This window comes from Ciconia boyciana, chromosome 3 (genome assembly GCF_034638445.1).
Source record: "Ciconia boyciana chromosome 3, ASM3463844v1, whole genome shotgun sequence".
NCBI classification, from domain to species: Eukaryota; Metazoa; Chordata; class Aves; order Ciconiiformes; family Ciconiidae; genus Ciconia; species Ciconia boyciana.
In genome coordinates this window covers 69568530-69595681 of record NC_132936.1, presented here as the reverse complement: position 1 = coordinate 69595681, position 27152 = coordinate 69568530, and the positions used below count along the sequence as shown (strand labels likewise).

Sequence of the window (27152 nt, the reverse complement as noted above, 5' to 3'; positions counted from 1 at the left end):
TGTATGTATGTTCTATTTGAACATGCAAACATACTTTATTATAGTTGTGGTGTGCTAATTGTTAATAGTATGCTACTCTTTCATTTAGAACTAAAAAAATGCAAAGATGACTCTACAACTTTAAATTGGGTTTTAATAAAGACAACCATTCTATAGATACGTAAATGTAGTATTAAAAAAAAAACTAAAAAGGAAGAGAATACTTCTGGCAGGCTCACTTTATTCAGCTACTCCTGAAAAAGCTTAGTTTGCCAAAATCCACTCAAGTGTTTTTTCAGTAAGTAATCTCCTGTTGTGATGGCAAGTAAAGCATCATCTGTACCTCTTTTATCACTAATATTAAGGGAAGGGAGTAGATTTGTTCACTGATGAGCATGTTGCCATTGCAATTTTTAAAGTCTTAACTCATAGCTGTTTCCTAGCAGTTTATTTAAAAGACAAAAACCCCTACCTTGTTGTCACAGAGGTTGACATGTCAGATGCAGACTGGCTGTTTAATCACTCCACTGCCTTTACTCCAGTGCAGCTCTAATGTAATCCTGCCTCCCTTCTTTACAAAAGCAAACTTTATCTTAGATCTAATTTTCTGGAAAGAAAATTTATTTCTTTTTGTATCAGTTATAAAATGAAGTTGAACACTAGGGAAAACGTGTGTAAATAAGGAAAAATGAATGTATGCCAGCTGCTCCCTTTCATTTCTGATAAGATTTCTAGAATTGATGTTGTTTGCTCTTTATGATGCAAGAATGTTAACGTCTTGGCCAGGAACCCCTTTTCTCTCTAAGATATCTGAGCTTTCTGCAAATACTTGAAACACTTCAAACTCATGCACTGATCTCTGAACACTCACTGGGCTCTCATGGACGTAGATGAGGATAGACTCCTCTTTGTTGTAATGGAATCCAGATCACAGTAAGGACCTGATCTTACCTTCTTCTCCACATTGCATCTATAGCTGAAATGACAACTCTGCTCTCTGGAAGGAAGTTGGAGCATATCCTATTCTAAAGCCATGCTTCAACATACCATACAATGATAGAAGATAATATGGCACAGATATTCTTCCTGAATTTCAGGCTTCCTTTTCCTTAATTCTTTATCTGTCCATGCTCAAGAGAAGATAGGAAAGCCAGCCTCATTTGAGAGGGATCTCACACCCTCTGGGATGATGAAACTCATGCCTCACGTCAAAAGCTGTTAAGGAGTCTGTTCCGTTCTTGTGTTAATCGACTTCTGTGTAAACTAAGGCCAGAGCATGAGTTTGAATAGTATCACACAGTTATCTCTGCTGTTGAATTACTGGCATGCCCCGTGGCATGGTTTTGGCCGATGCCTGTGAGCACTCCCTGAGCCACAGCCCAGGGCATGGATGAGGCAGCGCAAGGGACTGCGCACAGGAGTCATACAGATAAGACTACCAGGATTGAGTGGGAAGGTTTAGCTGGATGGACACGAGCATGCCACACCACTCTCCAGGCCAGGGACTAGTCCTGGCATATTTTATTTATGACTGTACACATATCCACAGCATCAGAAATGGATTAGGAGAAGTTCCCTGAAGAAGAGGTCATTTGAGTGGAAACATTTATTATTTCACTTATTACTCTAGTCCCTTCAGGAGCCCTTCTGACAATAACAGAGCTGGCTAAAACTGATGTTCTCCATGTTCTCCATTAGACATTAGTCCATGTTCTCCATTAGATTCAACAACCAGCAGTTCCTCTGCATCACTACTAGAAATCACTACAACCCATACAAACAATAGCTTTTCAATGTGCCATCCATCCTTGTGCTGTTAAGAAGAGTACTGCCTGTGATAATAACTGGGCTGAAAAACCTTTATCACTGGGACAATGTTTAGAAAGTTCTCTCATATAGATTAAAAGGCCCACGGTGAACAGAAAACCCTCGCTTCTGTACTAGGTACAGGAGTAACTTTACTATCTTTATAATAAAAAACTTAGTGTGACCAGTACAAAATTTTTCATTTAAATGGATCCCACGAGTGTGATATATATGGTGTATGTGTGTCGGGAATGTGAGCATTTATTTCATACAGACATACAATTGTATTAGGTTTCTAAATTAGTTACAGCACTGTCGGCAGAAGACATAGGCTTTGTAATAAGATTTGTGCGCAGGGTGGGACTATTTTAAAAATTGAGGGGTCTGTTTCAAAATAAAGCTAAGTGGTCATACAAGCTTTCCTTTGCAGAAGTGGTCATACAAGCTTTCCTTTGCAGAAGTGTGGAGTTTTCCAACCAGTACAGTTTTCCAAGCTGCGATTTTGTCCTTGGTTATTTGCCATGCCGCATGCCAGTGCGTGTGGTCCAGCTTCCTCCAGAGCGGGTGCCAGGCTCTGACTTTGCAGTTCAGGTGTGATCACATCCCTTGTCTTGGGGCTTGCACAAAGATCAGGAAAACTCTGTGCATATTCTGCCAAACCTTGCAGTTAGAGTTTTAGCACATTGTGGGTTGAGCTGTTCATAGCACAAAATAACTGGGCACAAGGGGGTGCAAGATCATCTCAGCTCCTGGTTTTTCTCCTTACGACCTGCGGCATTGAGCTTGTTGTTTCTCTGACAGGGTTTTAGTGGATGGATAAGTAAGCTATATAGCAAAGGTTCGTGGAGGGCTCAAAAACTGTTTACATGTGTTTGGACTCAAAGCCTGATCTCTGGTAAAGTACACACCACCTTTCATTTCTACAACACGATACTGTCCCCTTTAGTACAGTGCTTTGTCACCAGTGTACAAACAGGGAGGCCGACCTGCAGAAAGGCGGGAAGGTCATTCACCCAGTGTCACCTACCGTGTCAGTAACAGCAGCACTAGGGTGAGAAACGTACTCTTTCGAGTTCAGGACGTGCTTGTTGGGGCTGTGGTCCCCACAGAGACACCCCTGAGCTGCCTGGTCGTGGGAGCTGTAGCACCTCAATATTTTCAGTTACAAGTTTGATCATGTGTCTGTATGTGGCTCAGAAAAAATTGCTTCTCTTCATTAATCAGGCATTGAGCGTTTGGTTTGCGTGATGTTTGATGCTAACCACTGGGGGAGGACACCCCAGCCCTTTGGGAGAGTCATCCTTCTACCACCTCTGCCTCCTCCTGTCACCCGCTTCTGTCTGTCTTCACAACTTGTCTTTGCCCCTCTCTCTCCTTTTCTCTTTTTGTCTTTTTCTGATCTTCCCTTCTGCAGCTTCCAGTTGTCCACGTACTGCCTGGGGGGTTCGTTCTTACCTTTCTTCTATTCCCTCCCTAATGTAAGGAAAGGCGTAATTAATGCTGCCAGGCGAGGTGTCTCTTGGCTTTCAACTTGACACCTCCCCACATGCACACCACTAAAATTAACGGAGGGGAGAGGAAATGGGCACCTTTCATAAGTAATGCTTCATCTCTCTGCAGCCTCAAAGCGCGGGTGCCTGAACTAGTTGCAGGATAGGCCGAAATGCAGACTTGCTCATGCATGTTCGCCCACCGGGCAGCAGCGCGCCGTGTCTCCCGCCTCGCGGGGCGCGGGTGAGCCGCCAGCGGCCTCGTGGGGCACCGGTGGCAGCAGAGCAGAGGCTGTCCTTCGCTACACGCGTGTTTTGCCTCAGAGGAACGGGAAGATGAAATTCAATATGCAAGCAGAAGAGAAAAGAAAGCAAATTTCCTCCAGAAATCAGACCTCGCTGACTCCTCAGCACATCCTCTTCAAGACTGAAAGCGGCACTAAAAGCTTTCAGGGTAAAACATTAGAAAACGAGCATCCCTGCATAGACATTTCATGGACAGGACTGCAGGATTTTTCCCAGTTCATGAAAACTTAAAAAACCCCACCAGAAAACCCTCCTCTTCTCCCATTTAATATACTTAGTTCTGTTCCTTTATATGAAGCTTCTAGATTTTATAGCATTTCACTAGGTCTCTTGTTGCAGCTTTTGAACCTTAAATTAAATTGGGATTCATTAATACATTTACAAAAGGGAAAAAGGAGAGAATGCAGTACAGGTGTGCTGGGGACAGACCAGAAGAAGGACCTAGAGCACAAATACACACCAAAACAACTTTTTTTTTCTGGCTGGTACGACTAGTCTTCACATAAAGGGAAATTTCAGATCCTGAGAGTTTGTGGGCAATAGGAGTATTTACAGTGAATTTCTGTATGCTGAAGTTATGTATTTTGGTAGCAATATATAATTTGGGAAGTTACGAGACTCCCACCATAAGTCATCAGGCAAATTTCCTACTACTTATTAGGTAATGCAGATAATTGCCTTTGATTTTTTTTCCTAAAGATTGTTTTAATTTTAAAATCAGCAGCAGTTTGTAACTAAGCAGGACTGCCCCATCTTTCTTTTAGAAGTAGAAGTTTTTGAGCCTTGTATACAGGTTTCGGTGGTTGAGACAGCTTTGCTGACTTGGAGATGCATTTGTTTCTGTTCGTATGAACAATAGCAGTTTTCTGGGTATCTTTAGTCTGAAAATAACTAAAGAGGGTTCGTTTATTTTCATGTCAAAGACTTCTTAAATAAAGAACAGTTACCTGAATATTAATTTTTGCTTTGGTACTTTTTTCCCTTCAGGTTTTATGGCAGGCATACAGAGGAACCCCCAAATGTCACAGTATGGACCTCAGCAAACTGGACCTTCCATGTCGCCACACCCCTCACCTGGAGGCCAGGTGCATCCTGGAATCGGTAGCTTTCAGCAGAGTAATTCAAGTGGTACTTATGGGCCTCAGATGAGCCAGTATGGACCACAAGGTAAAATGCTTGCTGGTAATACATATGATAATTTTTATATATATATTTGTACTATATATACATATATACATATATATATATATAATTTATGTAGGTAGGTAGGTGATTTCTTAAAAACAAAAACCAACAAAAAGCACACACACACAACACCCTCCCCCAAAAAAATTAAACAAACAAAACTGTCATTCAGAGGTGGAGCTGCAGCTTGTGGAAGAAGCTGCTTCTGTTATTAGCACCTTTCCCTGTATAAAAATAGTGACCTTAAATTGGGCAAGGAAATGATGAATCTGTTGCATTGCCAGGGCCATTGTTTAGGAGCCCAAGCATGTCATCTCTGCGACGAGGCCGCATTTGACCAAGCGTGGAATAAGGGTCACAACACCGATCCCAAAATAGGACTTCTTTTCTTAGATGGAATCCCAAGGCCAATCTGAAATGGTGTGTTGACTGTGAGGGTTAAAGTCTTCTAATGAGCATAATAATACAGTGGCTACTGTGGGAATATAATATTGAGCTCTAATGCATACGGTTTGTGAATCTTAACTAACCCTTTAGACTGAGAGAGACAGTTCCTTTTATTTTGCTTGTTTGACAGAATGGTTGGAGGACTAAAACAAAAATAGAATACACAATTTCTGCCCCTGGACATTTAATGCATGCAACCTTGAACTTGTCTATTGTTTTGCCTTTAATGGATAACCTTTATAAAGTATGCATCTATTTAGGGATTTAATGAACTTGAAGTCAAGCCACAGAATATATATGGGGCAGTATTTTCTTTAGAGGTACATAAAGAAGCTTTTCTATTTCAGCACTTCCTACTATTGCTTTCTTACTTAAAATCCTCAAAAGGACTGGAGCCAGCAATGGGAAATTCTGTAAGGGCTTGGTGGCTTGCCCATGCTAGCAAGGATGGTTATTTTAGTCTCCGGAGTTTCTGAGAACTAGTTCTGATGTTTGTTTGCAGGGAGCCTTGCTGCCCTGCGCAATGTTCCTTTCTGTTTCATCTCTGGGTCGCGTTTGTCATAGTGTTCTAAGCACAGGGCTACAAGCCAAGATTTCCCAGTTTCTAATTTTGGCTCTGTCTTTTACACCATCTTTCAACTTAGGCGAATAGATTCATTTCTCTGCTTCACTTTCCTTAACTGTAAAATGGGGCTAGTAATGCCTTATAGCCACGTGTGAAGATTAATTACCTAACTCCAGTTGATGAGTGCTTTCCTTTTATTTGGAAAGCATTTTGTGGCCATAAAATGCTGTCCAAGTGCTTATTTTTATCTGCACAGTGAGCAACTAGCTTAACTGGTAAAAATCCAGTGGATTTATGATGTGCTATCCTGACTTCCAGCTGTACTGCTGAGATTCCGAACCATGGGAATAGTGGGTGTCAAGTGCAGTAAAACATTAGCCATCCACACTGATTGAATGGAAAGGTTTTTGTACTAAATCAATGCATTTAAGTAACACGCCGAATACTACTTTCTTTTTTGCTTGAGTTCAGCAGTTCTTTTCCTCCCTCTGTAGATGAAAGTGCCTATGTAATGATTTTATGGGTCGCGGTCAGGAAGAAACGGCTATTAAAAAGTGAACTTGAGGGGCAGGAAGAAAATGAGCATCATTGTCATTAACAGGCCATTTCAGAAGGGTCTGGTGAATAGTGTGATGGATGAAAAGCGTGTTCTTCTGCCAGTTCTTGGAGAGTACCGGTGATCCCGTGCACTGGTCATCATAAAATTAGGGCCCTGCAGACTTTCAGCTCTACAGGTAACAAACAGAGCAGAAGAATACTAAGTTTTCACCAGGCTAATGTGACCATTAATAAAATCCGGGGATGAAGATGGTGATATTTCAAAGTCATGTATTTACCTGGATTTAAGGTTTTTTTTATAGTATTTTTCATTTTTAATGAAAGTAATCTGTAGTTGCATCTCTTAACATACCCTCTTACAAAGCACAATTATATGCCAGCAATGATGAATAGATAATAATGTTACCCTGTTTGCTTTTTATTGCCAAAATAACAAATATATTAAAAATTACCTGGGTTGCAACCGAGTTCTTAAATTATTAAACTAAAATAATTCTCAAGGATTTTGTTTGCTTTCCGTGTTTTGTCCACATAGGCCTTCCTCCAGAATATTGTTAAGCATAGGCTGAGTTCAACAGGACTACTTGTATTTTTATATATGTGTCAAAGCATTCTGTGACATTATGCTTTTAGTTTGAATGCTAGATTTCACTATGTGCTGTCCTGAAAACTGTTGCTCAAGGCTACTGTCCTTTCTCTGCAGTGGAATTGCTCACCATAGTAAGGACTACACCAGTAAGTTTGGGTTGGAGGAATTAGCCCCCAGTTCATGAGAGCAGAATGATCCATTTCATGCATATGGTTGATTTATTTGGTTTTCATGTGTTTACATGACACTTAGATCTATAAGACGAGTAGAATGTGTTTTCCCAGGAAACAATTGCACTGGGGACCTAGTCCAATCCTGTGAAACCATTTCCTACAAAAATAAAAAACGGCTTTGGCTCCACACTTCTATATGTCTGTGATACAACACAGGAGCATGCAGTACAGAACATTAGTTTTAATTTTCTATTAAATCCCAGCATTTTCCTGTCCCCAAGAATAAAATAAAGCAGAGCGAGAATGGAAGTTGTTACTGAAAGAACCAGTCTCTTTGGTTTGTATTTGGACACCATCTAGCTCGGGGGCTAATGAACCTCTGGTCTATGACCCGAGCATCAAACTGCTGCCACAGAAAAATGTCCCCTAAATGCACTCTGGAGAGCAGTCGAATGCTGTAGTCGGTTGGGTCTCTTAAGACTGGGGCAGAGGAGAAACTTCCTGTGGATCATTAAAACGTGTCAGAAATGCATCCCGTCTCCCTAACTCTTCCTACTCAATTCAGCAGTAAAACTGTTGTGTTCGGGTATAAGAAAGAGAGAAGCGACTACTGAATATGTTTGAACCACAACCCCAGAACTTCACAGTAAGTTAAACCCCCTTTTGTTCATGGTAAAGTAATATGAATTGGGTATTTGTGCTTTGTAACCTTTAATGTTGGACTCGTTTCACAAAAGCACTTTGCTATCTAGCTCCCACTGATTTTAATCCTAGATTTTAATTAAAGTAGTAGCATCTTAAGGATGAGATACCCTAAGTATCTCGAGAGGCTGGACCTCAGAATCCAGACCCGCATATGCAACAGCCTGTGGAGTTAAGACTTAAATATCAGCTGTACCTACTGAAGTTCCCTAGGTAAAATAGTTTCAGAGGAATTCAGGACAATACATTTAAATCATCTATACAAGAAAAACTTCATGGTTAAGTGCACATGTAAACAATTCTAAAATTATTTTAAGATACTATTTTTAATACTGTGAATCTGACCTATGTCTCTAAAGCAGAGAGCAAAGCTAACAGGTAGTTCTCAAATTTCCCTCTTCTCAGCTTGCCTAGAAATGGCAAGATATCAGAGCACTTTGTTCAGCAAACCTGGACAAAGTGGACCAGAGTTTCAGCAGTAACTATGAACATCTGTCTTTGGCAGGTTGTTAAGTAGGCTTTTTTATATTTTACCTTCATTACACGTTTTTTTCCTTCCTGATTCCAGTTACTGCTTTGGTTTTTCTCATGCATTTGAGTTGTCGTCTCTCTGGGTACAATTCTACTCTGCCAAGGGGGAGTTGGAATAAAAAATCCCTCGGATATGGAGGGGAGGAGTTGTTCAGTAGTGTTGTACAGCTGCTGTTGCCAGGCTTGTACCCACTTGAAAAGTGTGGGCTCTTGGACTTGGCTGCCTGACATGTCCAGCTGATGTGGGCTGGCCTAGCATCTGCTGCATTCATTGTGTTTAATGCTGCATCCATCTGTTTTCTGTCAAAGCCACTGCCAACAAATTACTAATCTATTAGAGAAACATGGAAATAAGATTGCACTCCTCATTCCTGGCAATTCCTCTTGTATTTTGTTTGGCTTTTATTTTGCCTTTTTTCTGTGGTCTGGGAAAGGTATAAGAATAGCTAGTACTTGAGGTATTGAGGAAATGCTTAGGGGGGAAAAAAAAACATGGAAAAAACATTGAAACTTGTTTTCCTTACTGAAAAGATACCACTTCCCTGTGCTCTTGGACGTGTATCCCTGGAGATGAATGATTAGGAGTTATTTTAACTGAGCCATATATTTCTATGGAGAAGATTCCACTGTTTTTTCTGTGTTGTGCTTACGCTGGAGAAGCCAAAACACAAAAGAAGAGATTTTTTGTCCCAATTCAAAATAGCATCAAAACAGCAATAGTATTTAGCATTGCTGTTTGCTCCTCCAAACATGCTGCTGAACCATACTTCGTAGACCCTAACTGACAAAACAAATTGGCTTTATGTAAATTGGACTGACAGTAGCTCCCAGTGATTATGGATATCAGGTCTGCTAGTGTAGGGAGGGAATTTGCTTCACTTTGGGAAACAGTGTTACTAATAGCATGTACATAAAATATGTTAACTGGCTGTGCGTAATCTTTGAGCGTACATATACTCCATCTTGCTGCATTATGTTTTTCTTGCACAAAGCAACTGGAAAACCAAAGCAACATCTGAGTTGTGTGTTACACCTTTAACACTAAGCAGAGCAGTATGAAACTAGTGAACCCTTCAGTTTGTGGTCACGTATGTTGGATCAGAAGTGTGGCTTGAGCAGGTCTCAGCAACCAGAACTCTGGCTAGGGGCGATGGCTCACTGGACAGAAAATGGTCAGCTGCCAGCAGCTGAGCCTAGAGGAGGAGGAGAAGTGACAGGGCAGTCTGAAGTCAGCATAAAGCTGAATCTGGAGTCTTTCATCTCTGTTGAACCACATATTGGGGATCCTTCTGTGAAGACCCGCAAGCAGAAACTTGGTTTCTAAAACAGAAGAGAATTGTTGCTCCATTTCCTTGGGAAGCGTAGGTCTCGCGCGTTCTTGCTGAGGAGAACTTGTAGCAGACTGAGTCAGTTACCGCGTGGGGAGGAGGGGAGGATTAGCCAAAGCACAGCAGCAGGAGTGTATGAATTAATTATGTGTGCATTCAAATGATGGATGAATATATTTATCTTAAATGTAAACAGGAGTTGGATGCCACTGGTAGCTGAGGCCTGAGGAGAGACGTGGCTGATCTCCACGTTCAGAGGAAGAGTCCAAGGGCTGCTGCCTTTGAACGAGCGTGGGAATATCTGAGAGTAGTCAGGAAACTCTGCTCTGCGGCATCCCACAGGGAGGGAACAGGTCGTGTTTCCACAAATCTGGATGAGATGGAAATAAAGACAAGTCAAAACTGATGACTGAAGTAGTGTAATGCGATCTGTTTCCTAAAATACTTTTCTATCATATCTTTACCTTTTTTTTTCTCTTTCTCATGCTGCTTGAGTTTGTTTCTGTAATACTGAATGCTGTACACTCACTTTTTCTTGAGCTTTCAACGTAATAGGAAAATTGGCACTCAAATGAGTTAAGCTGCTGCAAGTGGAGCAGTTTGCTCCAGTGATAACGTAGATTGGGGTCAGCCAGGTTTTCATGCCATCCTTCATAAGGCACCTGTTTATATTAGCATCTTTGTACCGTTGCTGATCACTCTTGTAATACTAGTTTTCCCAGAGGAGGTGTGCTGTAAGCTACCACCCCTTCTGCCAGCATAGCCAAACTTTGAACTTACCAGGAAGGCAGGGTAGGGCAGGAGGGAGTGGGAATGTTCCTTGGGGCCCAGCAGCCGTCCTCACTGGTGCGTTCCAAAGCATCTCTGACACAAATGGGCAGAACAGTTAGGAGCCAGAAGCCAGTGAGAATAGCCTGATGGTGAAATTGCAGAAAGATGAAGAAGAAGAAGAACATGAAATTACAAAAATAAGATTCTCCCTTGAGCTTACGTGATGGGTTTCTTACATGCCACATATTTCTTTACTGCATAAGGTGGTTTTGTACTGTGTGTTGTGTTGTAAACCCTCTGGAAGCTGTGCTTTCCTGTGTTTGCTGTTATCCCATGGCATATATTAGGCAGAAAATGTTTGAGGGTACATGAATATCAGGTTCATAGGATCATTTGGGTTGGAAGAGTGCTCAGGAGTTGTTCTTGGCTGACCTTGTATTCAAATCGGGATCAGATATAAGATCAGAGCAGGTTACTCGTGGCTTTATCCAACTGGGTCTGCACAAGGAGGGAGTCTGCACAACCTCCTTGGGCAGCTTGTTTCACTGCTCGTCTGTCCTCACGGTGAAAAAGTTGTTCTGACTTTGAGGCCAGCGTGGTAAACTTTAGTTCACATGTGTAAGTTCTGCAGCTGCTAACTTCCTAAACAGAAATATTTGCTCAAAAGTTTAATGTTTTTCTCTGTGCTTTTTATCATTTTGCTCAGGAAACTACTCCAGACCACCGACATACAGCGGCGTGCCCAACACAAGTTACAGTGGCCCAGGACCCGGCATGGGTATAAATGCCAACAGTCAGATGCATGGACAGGGGCCAAGCCAGCCTTGTGGTACCATGCCCCTGGGACGGATGCCATCAGCTGGGATGCAGAGCAGACCATTTCCTGGAAACATGAGCAGTATGACCCCCAATTCTCCTGGCATGTCTCAGCAGGGAGGCCCTGGGATGGGCCCACCCATGCCAACTGTGAACCGTAAGGCACAGGAGGCGGCTGCTGCAGTGATGCAGGCTGCTGCAAACTCCGCTCAGAGCAGGTATGCGTCCAGGTGAAAAGAGTTTAAATCAGTAGGAATGTTTTTCTTGTCATTTCTGAAGTAATGGCACTGTATAGGTGTATGCATATGCATTTATACATGTTCTATCTGTGACCTTATCTCTGGGAGGAGATGGCATGTGGGAAGAATACTTTTCCTTAAACGTAAGGGGAAAGCATGCTATCGTGTGTTTGAATTATCCTCTTGAAAAGCAGCTGTGACAATGGAGGTGACAGCCATTTCCAGTTTGGTTCTTGGGACTGTAGGCTTTAGGAAAACCCACAGGGTTGCAGTGACATTAGGATTCAAAAACAAGCCATCTGCAACTTAAAATTGATTAGCTGGATATATGGTTTTTTATCTCCGGTAGAGAGAGGGCCAGCATGTCCTTGACAGCTTGCCTCTGCCAGAGAGTAAGGAAGCTTATGGAGCTCCCCATCAACTCTTGCGTTTACTGCTCACATTGTGAGCAGCAGTGCTGATGGCAGTTCTCTTCTATGGGATGTTCTTGTTCCTAGGCAGGCATGCAGAGGGGGAGAGGAGGGCAGGCTGAGGGGAGCAGCTGGAGGGGAAAGGCAGAAGGAGGCATAAAAGCAATCTGTAGTTATCTGGAGTTGATAACTGCCACTTATGCATCCGTAAGAGAGAACCTGCAAACAGGATTGCAGAGGTTGGAGCCATCATCTGTCTTCTTGTCTCCCCTTCAGGCAGCATAACTGCATGTTGCCATTTGTACGTGGATTTTGGCAAAGGCACTTTTGTGTCCGTGGATATTCTTAAGATGCCTGAATACTTGCAATGAAATCATTTTTTCTGGGAAATTTTTCAGATGAAGTAATTTCCACATTTCCCTGGACTCAAATAACTCCTGGTGTATTTATTATCTTTTTCTGTTACAAGAAGTTCCATTACATTTGAGAATTACACAAAGCTGGTTGCACTGTTCTGGTGAGCATATTTATACGTGTGTGTGTGTGTGTGTGTGTGTGTGTTAAGCATCTTGCATTTATTTATGCATATGCGTACACAGATGTACATATACAAATACAGGTATTTATCATTCAAGACCAGTGTTTGTGGACACTAGAGTTGCTCTAATTCCAAGACGCAATGTAAAACTTGAAATAGGAAGCTAATGTGTTCCTGTATCTGTTGCTTGCTTGTTTTGCAAGTTTGGAAGGCAGGTGGTTTCTAGTGATAAGCAATAGCAAACTTTTAAAACAGTAACAGTAAATTTAGTGTACTTCATGTTCTTGTTCAGTAAAATAGAACCACGGTCCCTTAAAATAGACCATACTCCAGCAGATATCTGTGAACCAGCATTCTCTTGCTTGTGTTGGTTGTTTTAACAGACCTGTCTAGTAGGATTTACAAAAGTCTGCTTCTGTCTGTCTGGTTTAGGCTATAAGCTGATAGGTCAGGCACGGAGGAATAAATGGGCCATCACTGCAGCTGCAGGAGCACTTTCTTTATAATCATGTAATGAAGGGAAAAGCTCATGTTTGTTGGTCTTTACAGCAAGAAAAGACTTTGTGCTAAGCAGAAAGTATTTGGTTGTGATTCAACTTTCACTTTGGGCGGAGTGTGTGGTGTTTGATCAAAAACTAGGTTACATTATTACCGCTCCTATCTCACACCTTCCTGCCAAGTCAGTTTTGTAAAACTGCTTTTGGTTTCTAGCTTTGCCTGGGCAAAACGGCACCATTTCAGAGCCTTTCCATCACATACTGCTCATTCCAGTGATCCAGCACCTGTGGAAGGGCTGAGCAGTCATCGAATCTCTATTGCAAATACTGGCAAAAAGGCTATTTATAAACTGCAAATTGAGCGAAGCCTGTCACACCCCTCTGATGCCGGGGGGTTGCAAGCGCACTGTTTTCCTCTTTGATCTCAAGTCAACTGTAGGGGAGAAAGCATAATAGCTTTTGGCTATTCCTGCAAGTCCTCCATACTTGCATATGGAAGGAATGTACTTGACAGTGATTCGTATTTGTGATACAGAGCAAATCCAAAGAGGCTGTTCTTTTGTTCTGCTTTAGGCCACCATACATTAGGTCGCCTGCTTATCCCAGCCAGTCTGGGGCTGGCGGACGCCCCATGTTTTCTTCACAGCACCCCAACTATGGCAACACTCAGGCTCCCTTGATGCACCAGCCTGACCAGTACGGGTAGGTAGCAATGTAAACTGGACTTGCTGTGGGACCTTGGCAAATTTTTTTTAATGTTTATGAACATGTCATCTGGCTGCTGAAGGAATATAAAAATCGTGTGAAAGATACACAAATACTTGCATCGTAGAGGGGATTTTAGTTTTTTGTTTTCTTTTTACTAATGCCACTGTGACAGTACAATGAAAATCTGCGTGTCACTCCCTCACACACCTGCATGGCTTTTGGCATGGCTCCATTTCCTTGTGCCTGAGAGGGAAATGAAGAACCTCATCACTGAGAAGGAATGAGATCCCTCCTCCCCCGACCCAGGCATCGTCTTTCTCCCCTCATTGTTGGTGTTCTTGTCAAACAGCAGTGCTGTACAAACCTGTTTTCTTGACAACGTGGTGGTATTGTCATTGCTGCCTGGGCAGTGAGCTGCAGCCCCCAAAGTATGATCCCTTTCTGAGAGGTGGTGCACTTCAGGAGTGATGACAGGGTTTCTTAATGGGATTTTCAAGAAATTTTTATTACACTGTAATTGAGCGCACATGTGTTTGAAAAATTTCAGTTAGTCGGTAGAACAATTTTTAGGAGCCTAAGTATCTAGTGCAAAACATTTGCGTGAAATGCAGCTACTGTTTTCTCACCAGAGTCCTTCACACTGTGATTGTGTAACCATATCATAAATTACAGCACTGGGAGAAAGTATCTATACTGGCTCCCAGCTTGTTGCTCCCTTACAACTAAGTCCAGCTTCACCTGAGATTCAAGTTTCATGGACATCCCTGCCATCATGTTATTTCAGTTGTTACCTCCCTAGGAAATCTGTAATACCCAAATTACTGCTGCCTTCATGGTTATTAACAAGTTTTAATTACCAGTTTTCTGTAGCTGCTTTTGTTTGTTTTTTTCCTTAATAACATCATTCATATATGTGCATATGAAAAAGTACAAAGCAAAACAAAAAAATAGAACACAAGTCTACTGGTTCTGCTGTTCAGAAAGCAAAAATTAGTGAAATGGGAGAGCACTCACACCATACTATTTCGTCTAACTGGGAGGACACCCACTGTTATATGCGAAAGTGCGCGAATAGTGTCCGGCCTTTTTCTTTGAATGTCTTGAGTTTATAAGATTCAGCTGTGGGGTTCAAAAACTGTTGGATTTTTATTACTATAAAGCACACCACTCTATGTAGAATTAAGAAGAAAATGAAATGGTTGTGTCACAGTCGTGGTTACACAGCAGTATTTCTCTACAAGTTGGTTGCGATCCCCTTCAAGGTCAACTTGTTGAATCAGTAGCCAGGTATCAATAGGGGAGAGAAATTTATCTTCAGCTGTTAATCCACAGATCTATCCTTTACCAGCTCAGGAGTCTCATTTAGACATAGAAAGCTGGTTTGCCTCTGCCTTGCCAATCCACACTAAGCAGCTGTGTAAAATGAATTTAAATGGTGTGCATCAGAATAAAATCACTTCCACTGGGGCAGAAAATCAATGTTTGTTAACCAGGGCTGGATGATCAAGATCTGAGTGTCAACCAGTTATACCTAGGTATCATCCTCGGTGCAGACCCCCACCCTTTTAATTAGAGAAGATAAAATCATATAAATAAAAGTGGTGGCTGTGGAAGATACTAGGTTTACACCATTTGAATTAGTGTTTGACCTCACCTTGAGGCCTGCTCTATGTTAAGCTTAGATTAATTTCTACAGCTACATAATACCTTCCCTGTAACCTAAAATCTTACGATGTGCTAGTCTGTCTTGTGCATGCGGGCCAGTATTTCCCAAATGATATCTAGCATGTCAGGCTAAAGAAAATAAAGGTGTTTTTAAGACCTCTTCATTGAACTGGCAGTATCTGTGGTTTCACGCTACCCAAGATGTTTAAGCTTGGTCTGGGTAGCTGTTTACAGCACGCAATGCTAAATAACTCCCTAATACCCTGTATAGTAATTAACCTTATTTTCAGGAAGACTGTGTGAAGGAATTGCAAAACAGTGTTTTCCTTTTTATATCTGTCTTGGTCTCAGCACACTCATTGACTGGTAAGGACTGTATGTTGAAGACCTAATATATCCACTGAACTCCAAGGAAAGAGTTTTCATTACTTAGGTTGGCGTTGGCCAAGACCCCAAGGGCTGGTTCTGCTGCTGGAGGTTAGAATCCAGTGGAGGCCTCTGAGGACCAGGTGGCTCCAAAAAATAAAGTCTTTTATCACACTATAATTCTTACAACAATACATGTATTTGTGGTGATGGATAAGTATTTATGGGTGTACAGTCCTGCAACACAGTAAGCTTTCAGTGAAAGCAAACAATTTTAAGCAAATTAGATAGCATTTTCCCTGTTGATGTGAAAGGCAGCAAATCTAGCTAGTATCTTCTAGTACCAGCCAGTTTTGAGTTCCTCGGTTTGTAGATGCCCAACTTGAAACTTTTCAGGACTATGTGTTCACTGTCTGTGAGCTTTTGTTTCCTACAGTAAGTGCCCAGTACACACTTTTGAAAATTTATTATTAGGTTGACACCTGAAGTCAACAAATGTTTTTGGAGCTAGATGCTTGTCATCATAATTTTCAGCATCTCTTGTGCTAGCAGTGAGTGTCATTCTGAGCATGTCGTCTTAGCAGTTGTAAGCACGACTGTAGTATATGGAAAGGTAAGAACATAGTTGCGAAATAGCTGGCTTACATACTGTTAGCAGTGCAGCCTTAGGAAGACGTAATTCAGTACTAGCTGACTGTAAAATACAGGTCCAGCTGGATGCTAAAATGATCCTCTTGCTGGTGCAACTACAGTTATCAGTACCTGAACTAATTACTGTAAAATGAGTTTTGATGTGCCTACATGAGGAGCAATCCTATCTTTGAAGGCAGCGTCTTTGACCTCAGTGTACTGTACCTTAATATGATTCTCGGGATTGCATGTCGCAATTTTGTAAATTAAAGCAATTCTCTCTATAGATTGAATGAATTTAGAATTCAGTGTCATTGATTTTAGAGGAGACGATTTAGACATAGTAGTTTATTAAACTGAGGAATTGGGATCCAGCTTAGCTATTTGCAACCTCTGGCCATTTTAAATCCTGGTCATTGGGTTGCTCAATTGAGGTGGATATTTACATTATCGTCTGCTGCTCCCCATGCCACCTGAGAAATGGTGTTCAGTCTCTATAGTAATGTGTGGTGTTGCATTGCTTTGACATACTTTTAGGCAATGCAGAATGCGGTTCTGGTTCTAAACTGCTTAGCAGGTCATTAGATACTACAGCCTCCTCATGGTGAGGTCAGAAGAATTTAGGTAAGTTTTTATTCAGTCCTAAAACTGATCTATAAAAGCTGCACTCATATTAGAGAATTTCTGTTGTACAGAGAAACAGTTACAATTAGTGTAAATGCGTTCAAAATGTGCATTCTGTATGTCTTCTTTTTAGTCTGTGTGTGTGTATACATGCACACGCTGCATACAGGCAGACTAACCTTCCATCAGCATTTCTCTCCTGCTATGTATGTATAATTCATATTCCATGTCGCTGGTGCCAGCAAAGCACTTTTTCCATATTATTTTCTCCAACAGCAGGGTAATGCAGCACTGCTGATGGACTAGAAGGTACTGGTGAGGAAATATAGTAATGGACATGGTGCATTAAAATGTCAAAAGAAAAAAGAACGAGGCGGAAATGGGGAATAAATTTTTTAAAAAGAATAATAATATAAATAAAAACCAGAACTCTTTTAGGTGTTTTACATCCTAGAGCCTGTCAATTTCTATGCAGTATTTTCCAGTCTGGCCCTTTTGATCTTGAAACTTGGGTTTAAAATCCTAATTGTGATTTTAAAAGCTGCAGTTATGTAGCAGGAAGACTTGAAGTGCTACAGTAAAACTTACCGTCTTTAATCCCTGGAGAGAGTATATATTTTCCATTGTTTTCCCTTTTCCCCCTAAGCTTGGAGGTGCTGTTCTTCTCTGCTGGGAAGTGCAGTGGAGTGCAGGAAGGTTAAGTACTCATTCAAGTTTCTTTGCTTATTCAAACCAGGCTGCTTCTAGATGAAAGGCTGCCAACTGTGAAATCCCCAAAGTAAACTAGGCTAAGATAGGACTGGTAGCCATAATTGGAGCCAGTGCTGGGGTGTTATCTGTTGCCTTTGAAATAAGCCCCTAGCAGAAAGGCTCTTTCTGCCAGGTCTTTTATTTAACGTTCAGTCACAGGGAAGGAGTTACTCCTGTTCGAATTCAGGCCATTCACAGTTCTCCAGTCTCAAGGTGTCTGGCCATTTCCCCTCTACCCCGCTCCTCGAATGCTCCCAGACTTCAGATTGCGTTTAGGGATCCTGAGGGATCACCTTGAAATGAGCCCCACTTTGCTTTCTGTTAGTGCTATTTGAATATCCAGGCAGTACCTTTCAGTCCATGAAACTACATTTGGCTTCCAAAATCAAAAAAAAGTCCACGTATAGTTTCAACTGGATGAAGTGGTATTGCTTCTTGGCCTAAATGACTGCTGTGTTTCTGTGAACTGCAAATAGCTGCTGTGCTTGCTCCACCTGAGGCTGGCGGCATTTCAGTAATGGGTGGAATATTTTCTCTCTACGCCAAGTTTCTGAGCGATTTGAGGGGTTAAAGTCCAAATATTAATGCTTACTGTAACTGTAATTTCTAAGGGAGCTATTAACCAGTATTGACATATTTTTCTTCAAAAGGGCCCATGCTTCTTCCCTCTTTGTGAGAAATAGTCATTTATATCAAGCTGGTTTTTTTATTCTTTCTTTTTTTTGAAAGGGCACTTCCTTTCCTCATGTTTTGCTTTTCAAAGCAGAACCATATATGGCTTTTTTTGACAATGTATTAGGAGGAGGGAAGTACAACTTAGCTTATATATATTTATTATAGTAAAGGGAGAGCTGGAAATCACACTTTTGTGATTATTTTTTTTAAATGGAGATGCATTTTGTAGATCAGCTCAAAATTGTCGATAAAATCGTGTAAGGATTGGAAGAAACTTTACATGCTGAGCTAACCAAAGCCATTTCTTGTGGGAGACTGAGAGAAATTTATTTTTATCTGGAATTTTGTTTTACTAAAAGGTAAATCCATCATTTCGGAGGCCTGGATGTCACTATGCTGCAGAGCTCGTGCAGGCAACCAGTGATTTGGGGAGACGTTTTTTTCTTTTTTGGTTACTCATCAATCAAGTAGACTGCTGTATGCTGTTCATGCCATTAGAGATTAACCACAGACCTCAAGAGTCCTACTCCTTCCCTCCTTTGGAGAGTAACCATTCTTAAATTGTGAAAGCAGGAGTATGTTGGGAAGGAAGGGTGATTTTCAGAGTCATGAATGAGAATTTTCAGTCGTCTTAGAGACACTTCTAATTCGATTATTATTGTGTCAGGATTATTTTTCGGTTGATTTGGTTATTTAGGAGAGCTGTTGCCCTCTACAGAAGTACTAATTATTTTGAAACAAAATTGCAGTGTAGGACTCTGTGTAGTTCATTAACATTCTGCCTCAGAGTCAGATGTTACATAGAAATTCTGTACTTCAAAAGGTGATCTTTAGGGCATTAAGAATGCAGTACTTCATTAATTGTTATTGTAGAAAAGTAAAGAATAAGGGAGGACTTTAGATTGAGTACTCTTTCTTGGGTGGCAATAAATGTTTCAAATGAGGAAACTGGATTTTCACACTGTTTGTCTTCTTGCCTATTAGCCAGAAGATCTACTAGTTTAAATCACAGCACTAGTCAGGGAAAGGAAAAAAAAAAAAAAAAAAGAAAGGGAAAAAAAAAAACCAGGAGAATAACCATCTGTTTAATGGGACTCATGAAGAAAGCTAATTCCGTGACTGCTCTGTGTGATTTGGCACATACATTGTGCAAGTACAAGACTGTGATTGAACAGCCTAAGATTTTTGTGACGGAAAGGGAGAGACATAAAAAATGGTAGGAGGGTTTCAGGTTTTAGAGCAGTTTTAAGGTTTTAGGTTGTTTTACAATGGTGATAGTTGAGAGAAAATTAAACATTTTTTATTTTTTTTTTTTAGCAATGCTACCTGGGGAAATATGAGTGGGAGGAGCCCTTTACTTTGTTGGTGGAGTTCAGATGGGAGCATTGGTTCTAACTGGACATATAAGTAACCTTGTAAGAATCATATTAAATGGTAACATAACAGCAATGAGATTTTTTTAATGATGGCCAGCAGATTCACTAACACAGTAAATATCTGTCATAGTTGTCACAGTAGGTTTCAGGCATCTTCTGAGCCAAAGATGAAGAAAAGAGCCAGCTGAAACCATGCTGACATATGCACCACATTGCTCTTGTGAAACGGTCTGGAGTGCAAAAGTGCCGAGACTGATGGTAATAGTGGTAGTAATAATACTGATAAACATGTAACAGCTCCAGGCTATTGGGCAAAGATAGGTAAGTGAAAATGTGTCTGTTGGGAAATCCCTTTGGAGAACTTCGTCGCCGTGCTGCTGCACATGCACAGTTGTGTTCAGTGTGCTGTCAGCCAGATGACATTTTACTATGAAAAGATACACCGAAGAGCTGGCATGAAACAATCAGGATTTTATTAGGTTTTCAGTTGGTTGCCAGCACAATGATCTCCGTGGAGCTGCAGTGGTGCTGAAAAACAGTGTGAGGATGTGACTGAACATTGTAAGAACGTGGTGAGAGGCGGCAGGAGGTCCACATCCTGAGGTGGAAGAGGAGGGAGCTCAGGGGCTGAGCCTCTCCCGAGGCAGTGCCGCACCAGAGGAAACTGAATCAGTGAAACATGCAGTGTATCCTTAGCTTCCTGTAGATTTTTAGCACCACGCTTTGGTGACCTCCTGGCTGTTCAAGTGCTGGGAACAGACTCTTACGTACTTTCAAGTAATCATTCTGGGAGAGAGTTCATAGGGCCTTCCGACTTTTTAATACAGCTATTTATAAACACGCACAAAAATAGAAGGTGCATAGTGAGATAGTCATATGAGTCATTCCCATTTGGATATCGAGTCACACCGGGCTAAATCACCCTTCTTGGCATTCTGGTTCAGCTTGACTGCATCATGCCATACAGGGCAAATTTCTTTTTTCGCTATAAACCCAGTTCATGCGTGCTCCTGCTTGCTGGACAGATCACAGCAGCCTTCTTTCACCCATCACACACTCCACTTGGGCTAAGAAATGTATCTCCTTTTAGTACTCAGATATTATGTCTGATGGGGACAGTGTGCAAGCAGCTGCCTTTAGAACTGCTGTTTAAATCCACGTTGTCAGGAAGGTAGGCAGGGGTCATGAAGAGCGGAGCTTCGATGGGATTACAAGCCATTTGACTTGGCCTGCTTTTCAGTAGTCCCATGTCTTCTGTCGCACAGCATGATACTGTATTTATCCAGTACAGGTTGCACTGAGTACAAAAGGCTTAGTTTGTTCTTATACAAATAAATTCAAATGTGGAGGTCTTGCTGCACTTGTAAGAATGCTGTGCAATAAAGACATTTCAGGGCATCCTTATGGATTTGAAGACTAGTGACCAAATACTGCGGTGACCATGAAATTCAGTCAAAAAAACTTTAATTAACACAAAAAGAGCTCTATAAGAACAAAATTAAATAGCTACAACCTTAAAAAAAACCCAACCAAAAAAACCCTACAGTATCTCACTAAATATCTTTCATGGTTGTCAGTCACACACCCTTATATCATTGGGATCAAATGAAGTCAAGGATTTATTTTTCTGCAGGCTCGTGCTATGTTTTCCTCACTGTATTCAACTACTTAATTATTCTTCTGGCCATATTTTAGACCATTATTAATCTTGGCTCTCTTCCTCAGTTTTTGTTATCTGTAAAATGGGATAGAGAGATTTATTCTGATCTCAGCATGCATTCAGGAGTACAAATGTTGTGTAGTTGTGTTGTTACTGGCATCAATATTAATGAATTACACGTGCCTCTTATGTTGCTCTTCCAGTGTTTGATGTGGTGTGACTATCGAGTCCTGCGCTTTATTGGGCTTTAAATGACTACCAAGTAGGTAGCCCCTTGGGCAGATGTTTTCACTGGAAAAATGGTTAATGCAATGACAGTAGCATGTAAACAAACAGTAAGTTCTGGTGGCTGCTTTTCTGAGGGGCTGAGCATTGAATCAGCCTGGTAGGAGCAACTAATTTTTAAGTTTCTTCTCCCTCCTTGATTGTTTCTTAGTGAAATCTAAGTAATGGTAATGATGCTAAAGGCACAAGTATTTGTGTAATCAGAAGAAAAAGAATATATTTAGAAAGGCTATTTCTGTTATTCTTCCAAAAAGTGTCTTACACAATAACCTTTAGATCAGCCAGACGAAGAAAACAGGCAGTGTGCTCGGTCAGACTGCAGTGGATTACAAGGTGATGTGCACTATCACATAATTACGATGCTAGAAGATTATTCCCCGTTTTAGCATTGCCATTTAGGCCTGGTCGTTGGGAAGAATAGTTTGGTGTTGGTTCTGTGTGCCCGATGTCAGCAGACACACACACACGCATGCACCCTGGTACAAATCTGGATGCTTTTTCATTTATGTTTCCTAATGTTTTGTCAGTGTCAGTGTATTTCAGAGCTTTCGCCTCACCTTTTCACACATGCACACATACACAAGCATAAAATTTTCTTTTTCCTTCTAACTTGAAAAATGGAAAAAATCATGTGGCAGACCTGCAACATCACCAGCTTTCATGGTTGAGTTTTAAAACTTTGTTATTGTGAGTGGTGAGCTTCCCTACTAAACAAAGGAGGAAATGTAAATCCAGGTTAGTACACTTATAGTAGCAGCTAATGGGAGGGGAATACTTAGCTTTCAGATACAGTGATGTTAAATTTGTTTATTTACATGGGAACTGCCTTTAATGCTGTTTTATAACTGCTCAAGCCAATATTCAGATTTCATGTGTCTTGGCCTTTGCTAATAGCGCTGATGCACCAATGAACTTCCAGTCAGACCAAAGTAAGCAGTGTTGGGGTTTATTTTCCCTTGCTGTCTTCTCCCTCCTCCAGTTCTCCCATATCCCCTGACGACAGAAACAGTTTCACTTCTCCAAGGAAGCCCATAATGTAGCAAGAAGGAAAATCCATAATAAAAGAGCATACATATCTGCATGCACGTGTTTATGTGTAAAATCTCTAGGGAGAAAGCATTCATGGGTCTCACTCCTGAATTACTCTCATTATAATAACCCATTTGGTGTCAAAGTATGACAGATTATAAGCGCTTAAGGCTAGTCCCAGCTCAAGACAGATTTAAATAAAGTACTTGTGGTTATTGTGCAGGTCAGTGTGTTTAAATAACAACCCCCCAAATCATACTTTGACATTTAAAAGAGAGAGGAAATATTGTCATGCTGCAGACCTGGCACAGATAAGCACAGGGCAATTTGGTCAGTACACTGTGATTTGTGAGTGCAGCCTAACGCAGTCATTTTCACAGTTTGTAATCAAGTAGCCACCTTAGCAGTGTGTCAGCATTAAAAAAAAAAATGTTCCTTTTAAAATGTTTACACAAATTACTCCCCTGAGGTGCTGCAGTGCATTCGCTGCAAAACTGATGTAGGTTAAAGATCTGGAGCAGAAATGGCAAACTTCCATGAGCTTGTGGGCCATTTTTTTTTTCACCAGCCAATTGCTCAGGTGGCCAGGTCACAGTAACAGCATAATTTTTCAGATCCAGTGCCTAGGGCAGGATAATAGGGAGAAATCCCTACATTACCTGAGTGCTGTGGGAAGTGTCAGGAAGCACAGTGCAGAGGTGCCTAAATAATAATTGGTGCAAGCTTGTGGCCACCAGGATTTGTGAGGTGTGACTCGGTGGCAGCTCTTCCCCACCTGGGCTGTGCACCCCATCCCAGTTCCCATCCTTGCAGCACTGCTCCTTCGGCATCACCCCACTGTGCCACGCTGCTGGACTGGGGCTCGCCCAGCTCCTGGCCAGGGTGGCTGCCTCGGAGCCTGGCCCTGCCAGGCACCCTCACAGCAGCGTGCACAAGCAGAGGAGCTGCAGGAAGGCAAATCTCTGGTAGTACCCTGCTTTCGAGGCTCCTCTGTGAATCCCTCCCTTCCTTCAGGCAGACCTGGCTGAGAGGCTCCACGTTCACGCTGGAGGGACCTTCCCTGTGTTTACCCTGGGAGGAGCAGCTCTCTGAATGTTCCTCCCTGCTCCTCCTCCTGCATCTCTGTTTCATCTCCCTTCTCTGGAGCACCCGTCATCCTCCTGGCCCTAAAAACCTTTGGCACCTAGTGAGGGTGCTCCCAACCCTTGTTGTTCATTCTTCATTTCCGTCTACTCTCCCTTCCATTTCCATCTTTTCTGCCTCAAACTCTCCTCACCTCCAGCCCTTCTAGACTCTCCACCTCTGAACCCTTCTTCTGCTCCCTACACGTTTCTGTGCTTGACTCGCTCCTGTGCTCAGGCTGCCACAGGGCTCATTATAGAAGCTGGATCATTTTTTCTGACTGCATGAAGGACTTTGCTCCAATGTTACAGGTTTAGATCAAGAGGAGAGCACAAAGTGTCAGATGCATGCCAGAAAATCCACAGAAGGTTGTAGAACTTGATCCCTCTGCACACAGCAAAAACCTGAGCTTTGAAATGTTTCCGTATGAAAAGTTGTGTCTTCATTTCTTGTCCTGCTGAAAAGCATAATCCATTTTTGTCATTGTCCATAGCTAAACCACACCTACCTCTGAGCTCAGTTTGTAATTAGTTCAAATTTGTTCAGATCTGAGGAAGACGACAGTAAAAGTTGCCTTCATCAGATGGCAACACTGAGGAGGTACTAAATCACATACCAGCAAGTATTAAACGCAAGGGCTGCAGAGTGACTTCTGTGTAGCAGCCGGAGACAACACACTAGCCTACTAGTGATTTCAGGTCCAATTAAAGGAAGACATCTGAGTATAAGAGACACTGCTCAGCAGCTGTAATCACTCGTGTTGTGTTCATTTGAATTGTCAGTGCTCTTCTTTCTTAAAATTTCTTTGTTCTGCTTTTTAACGATGACCAGATCTCGCATCTTGAAATACATGGACTTCTGCATTACCTCAGAAGACACAATTAGATCTGATGCTACTTGTTTTGCAGAGAAAAGAGATTAAGTGCAGATTAAGCTTCAGGTAGATTGCAAATGAAGGAAACAAAAGAGCAGAACAGGACCTTCTTAAAAGAGAATGTTTTGAATTTGACCAGTTATATTTTGGACCCGATAGTACACCAGACTGTCAACAGCACGGTGAAGCTGACAATCTAGGATCATAGGGTCATTCAGGCTGGAAGGAACCTCAAGAGGTCTCTGGTCCAATCTCCTCCTCAGCAGGCTCAGCTGAGAGCTCAGAGCTTTATCCAGTTAGGTCTTGAAAACCTCCAAGGACAGAGATAGCACAACCCCTCTGGGCCACCAGATCTAGTGCCTGACTGTTTTCACTGGGAAAAGGGTTTCCTTACATCTAGTCTGAACTTCTCATGTTTTCACTCTTGCCCGTTGTGTCTCATCCTCTTACCATGCCCACTGTGAAGAGCCTGGCTTCGTCTTCTTGCTGACCTCCTTTTAGGTGCTGGTGGGCTGCTGTTAGGTTCCTCTCGAAAGCTCTCTCTGCCCCAGGCTGAACTAGCCTGAATCCGTCAGCCCCTCCAGGGTGAGTACTCAAGCCCTGACCATCTAAGGGGCCCTCTGCTAAACTCCAGTTTATCATCATGTCTCCTTTACTGGGGGATCCAAAACTGGACCTGGTACTCTAGATGGAGTCTAATGAGCGCCGAGTAAGGAGGGGACGATCAATTCCCTCCATCTCCTGGCTCTGCTCCTGGTCACACAGCCCGGGATGTTGGCCCTCTTTGCTGCCAGGGCGCACTGCTGGCTCACGCTCAGCGAGCTCCCTGTCTGCCAAGATGCCCAGGGGCTTTTCAGCAAAGCTGCTCCCCCCCAGTCAAGCCCCAGCCGGCACCACTTCAGGGAGCTCATCCTTCCCATGTGCAGGACCTTGCACTTGTCCCTGTTGACTTTCATAAGGTTCCTGTCAGCACATTCCTCCTGTCTAGGTCCCCCTGGGTGGCAGCCCTTTCCTCGAGCGTAACAACTGGCTCTGGCATTGTGCAAGTGCTGTGAATTACTAAATTGTCAACAGAGTAAATAAACCACAGAAAGCAAGCAGATTCCCCCCCTTCCTGTTTTTAATCTCTTTCATTTGCTGAATACTTGGAGATCTACTTGTAGCAGTAGAGCAGAAAAAAGAAATGTGTAGGCTTAAGTGTAGTGTTTAAATTGACAGCATAATCCTAAATTTGTATTGGCCCAGCTGCTTTTTCTTCTAAACGGGGAAAAATATGTGATCTGGGATCACAGTATTGGAGGAGTTAGAGCTGGAAAATACCTGACATGTCATCTAGTTCATACATAATGCAGGATTTCTCTGACCAGTACATTTTCTAATGTGTTGTCTGTGTGCAGAAGTGTCAAGTACTGGGGTTTCCTTCATTCCCTTGGAGGGTAACTGCATCTCACCATGAAGACATTTTTTCTTTATACTCAACATAAGTGTTTCTTTTCCTAATTTCTTCCTATTATTCCTAATTATCACTTGCATCATCCCTAAGCAACCCAGCCATTGGTGTTTATGAGGTAAATGTTGTAAAATTGTATACTTAACTGGGTTTGTTCTGCTGTAGAATTCACAGCTGGTCAGTTGAATTTTTGCCATTAGATGTCACTACGTGTACAGCAAACTGTTTTTAAAAGACTTGATTTTTATTTAGCCTCCCAGAAAAATGGAGGAGGGAATTGGGAGGTGTAGGAGAGAGTCTGGTAGTATGCTTTGAGTTAACTACTTCTTAAATAGTATGTTGGATATGCCTTTACTAAAAGCAGCACAGAAGGAAACATAAGATTTTTGACTTAACTCCAACAACCAACAGATGATTCTGTGACCTTAAGCATATACAAATATGTTTAGCAGCTGCTGTGTAACATATTTATAAGTGTTTAGTGACCTGGAGGTTAATCAAAATGAGTTTGGTGATCTCAGCTCAGTTCTTAATGGACTCCACTTCATATTATAGCACTGATGCAGCACAATTTGTCACAGTCGGCAGTCTTTACTCAAAGGAGGCCCACTGTGGAGTGAGAATTAAAGGCTGAAGTAATACCTGATTATTTCTCCCTAAAGAAACTTTCCATTCCAAGCCATCATAGAGCAGAATAATATGTGGAAGAGCTCTGTACTGCGCACTACACCCAATCTCAGGGTAAAATAACGTTTATTCTTACAGGATGTCGCCTTTCAGTGTTACTGAATTAGCTCATGCGTACTGCGGTCAGTGCTTTGATAGGGAACCAGGGAAGGACAAAGTTCTGCCAGGGATGGTGCTGAGTCTTTTCACTTGCTGGGCTCTTTCCAGAGATGGAGAGTTGTGTCCGTTCCAAGTGCAGCATTACATGGGAGGATGAAAGGGAAAGGTATTGCCTTGCCAGATGAAATTTCAGAATTAGGTTCTGCCATTCAGGTCTTTCTG

At 42.0% G+C, this 27152-nt stretch overlaps 1 protein-coding gene across 7 annotated transcripts in view; it reads left to right on the top strand.

Moving 5' to 3' along the window:
* Positions 1-27152, top strand: part of ARID1B (AT-rich interaction domain 1B) — a 337147-nt gene that overhangs the window by 263475 nt on the left and 46520 nt on the right. For all 7 annotated transcript variants that reach the window (XM_072856051.1, XM_072856055.1, XM_072856053.1 and 4 more), the window contains 2 exons: positions 4569-4748; positions 11137-11464. In XM_072856051.1, the coding sequence (XP_072712152.1) occupies positions 4569-4748; positions 11137-11464 (508 nt within the window). The remainder of the gene's footprint in view (positions 1-4568; positions 4749-11136; positions 11465-27152) is intronic.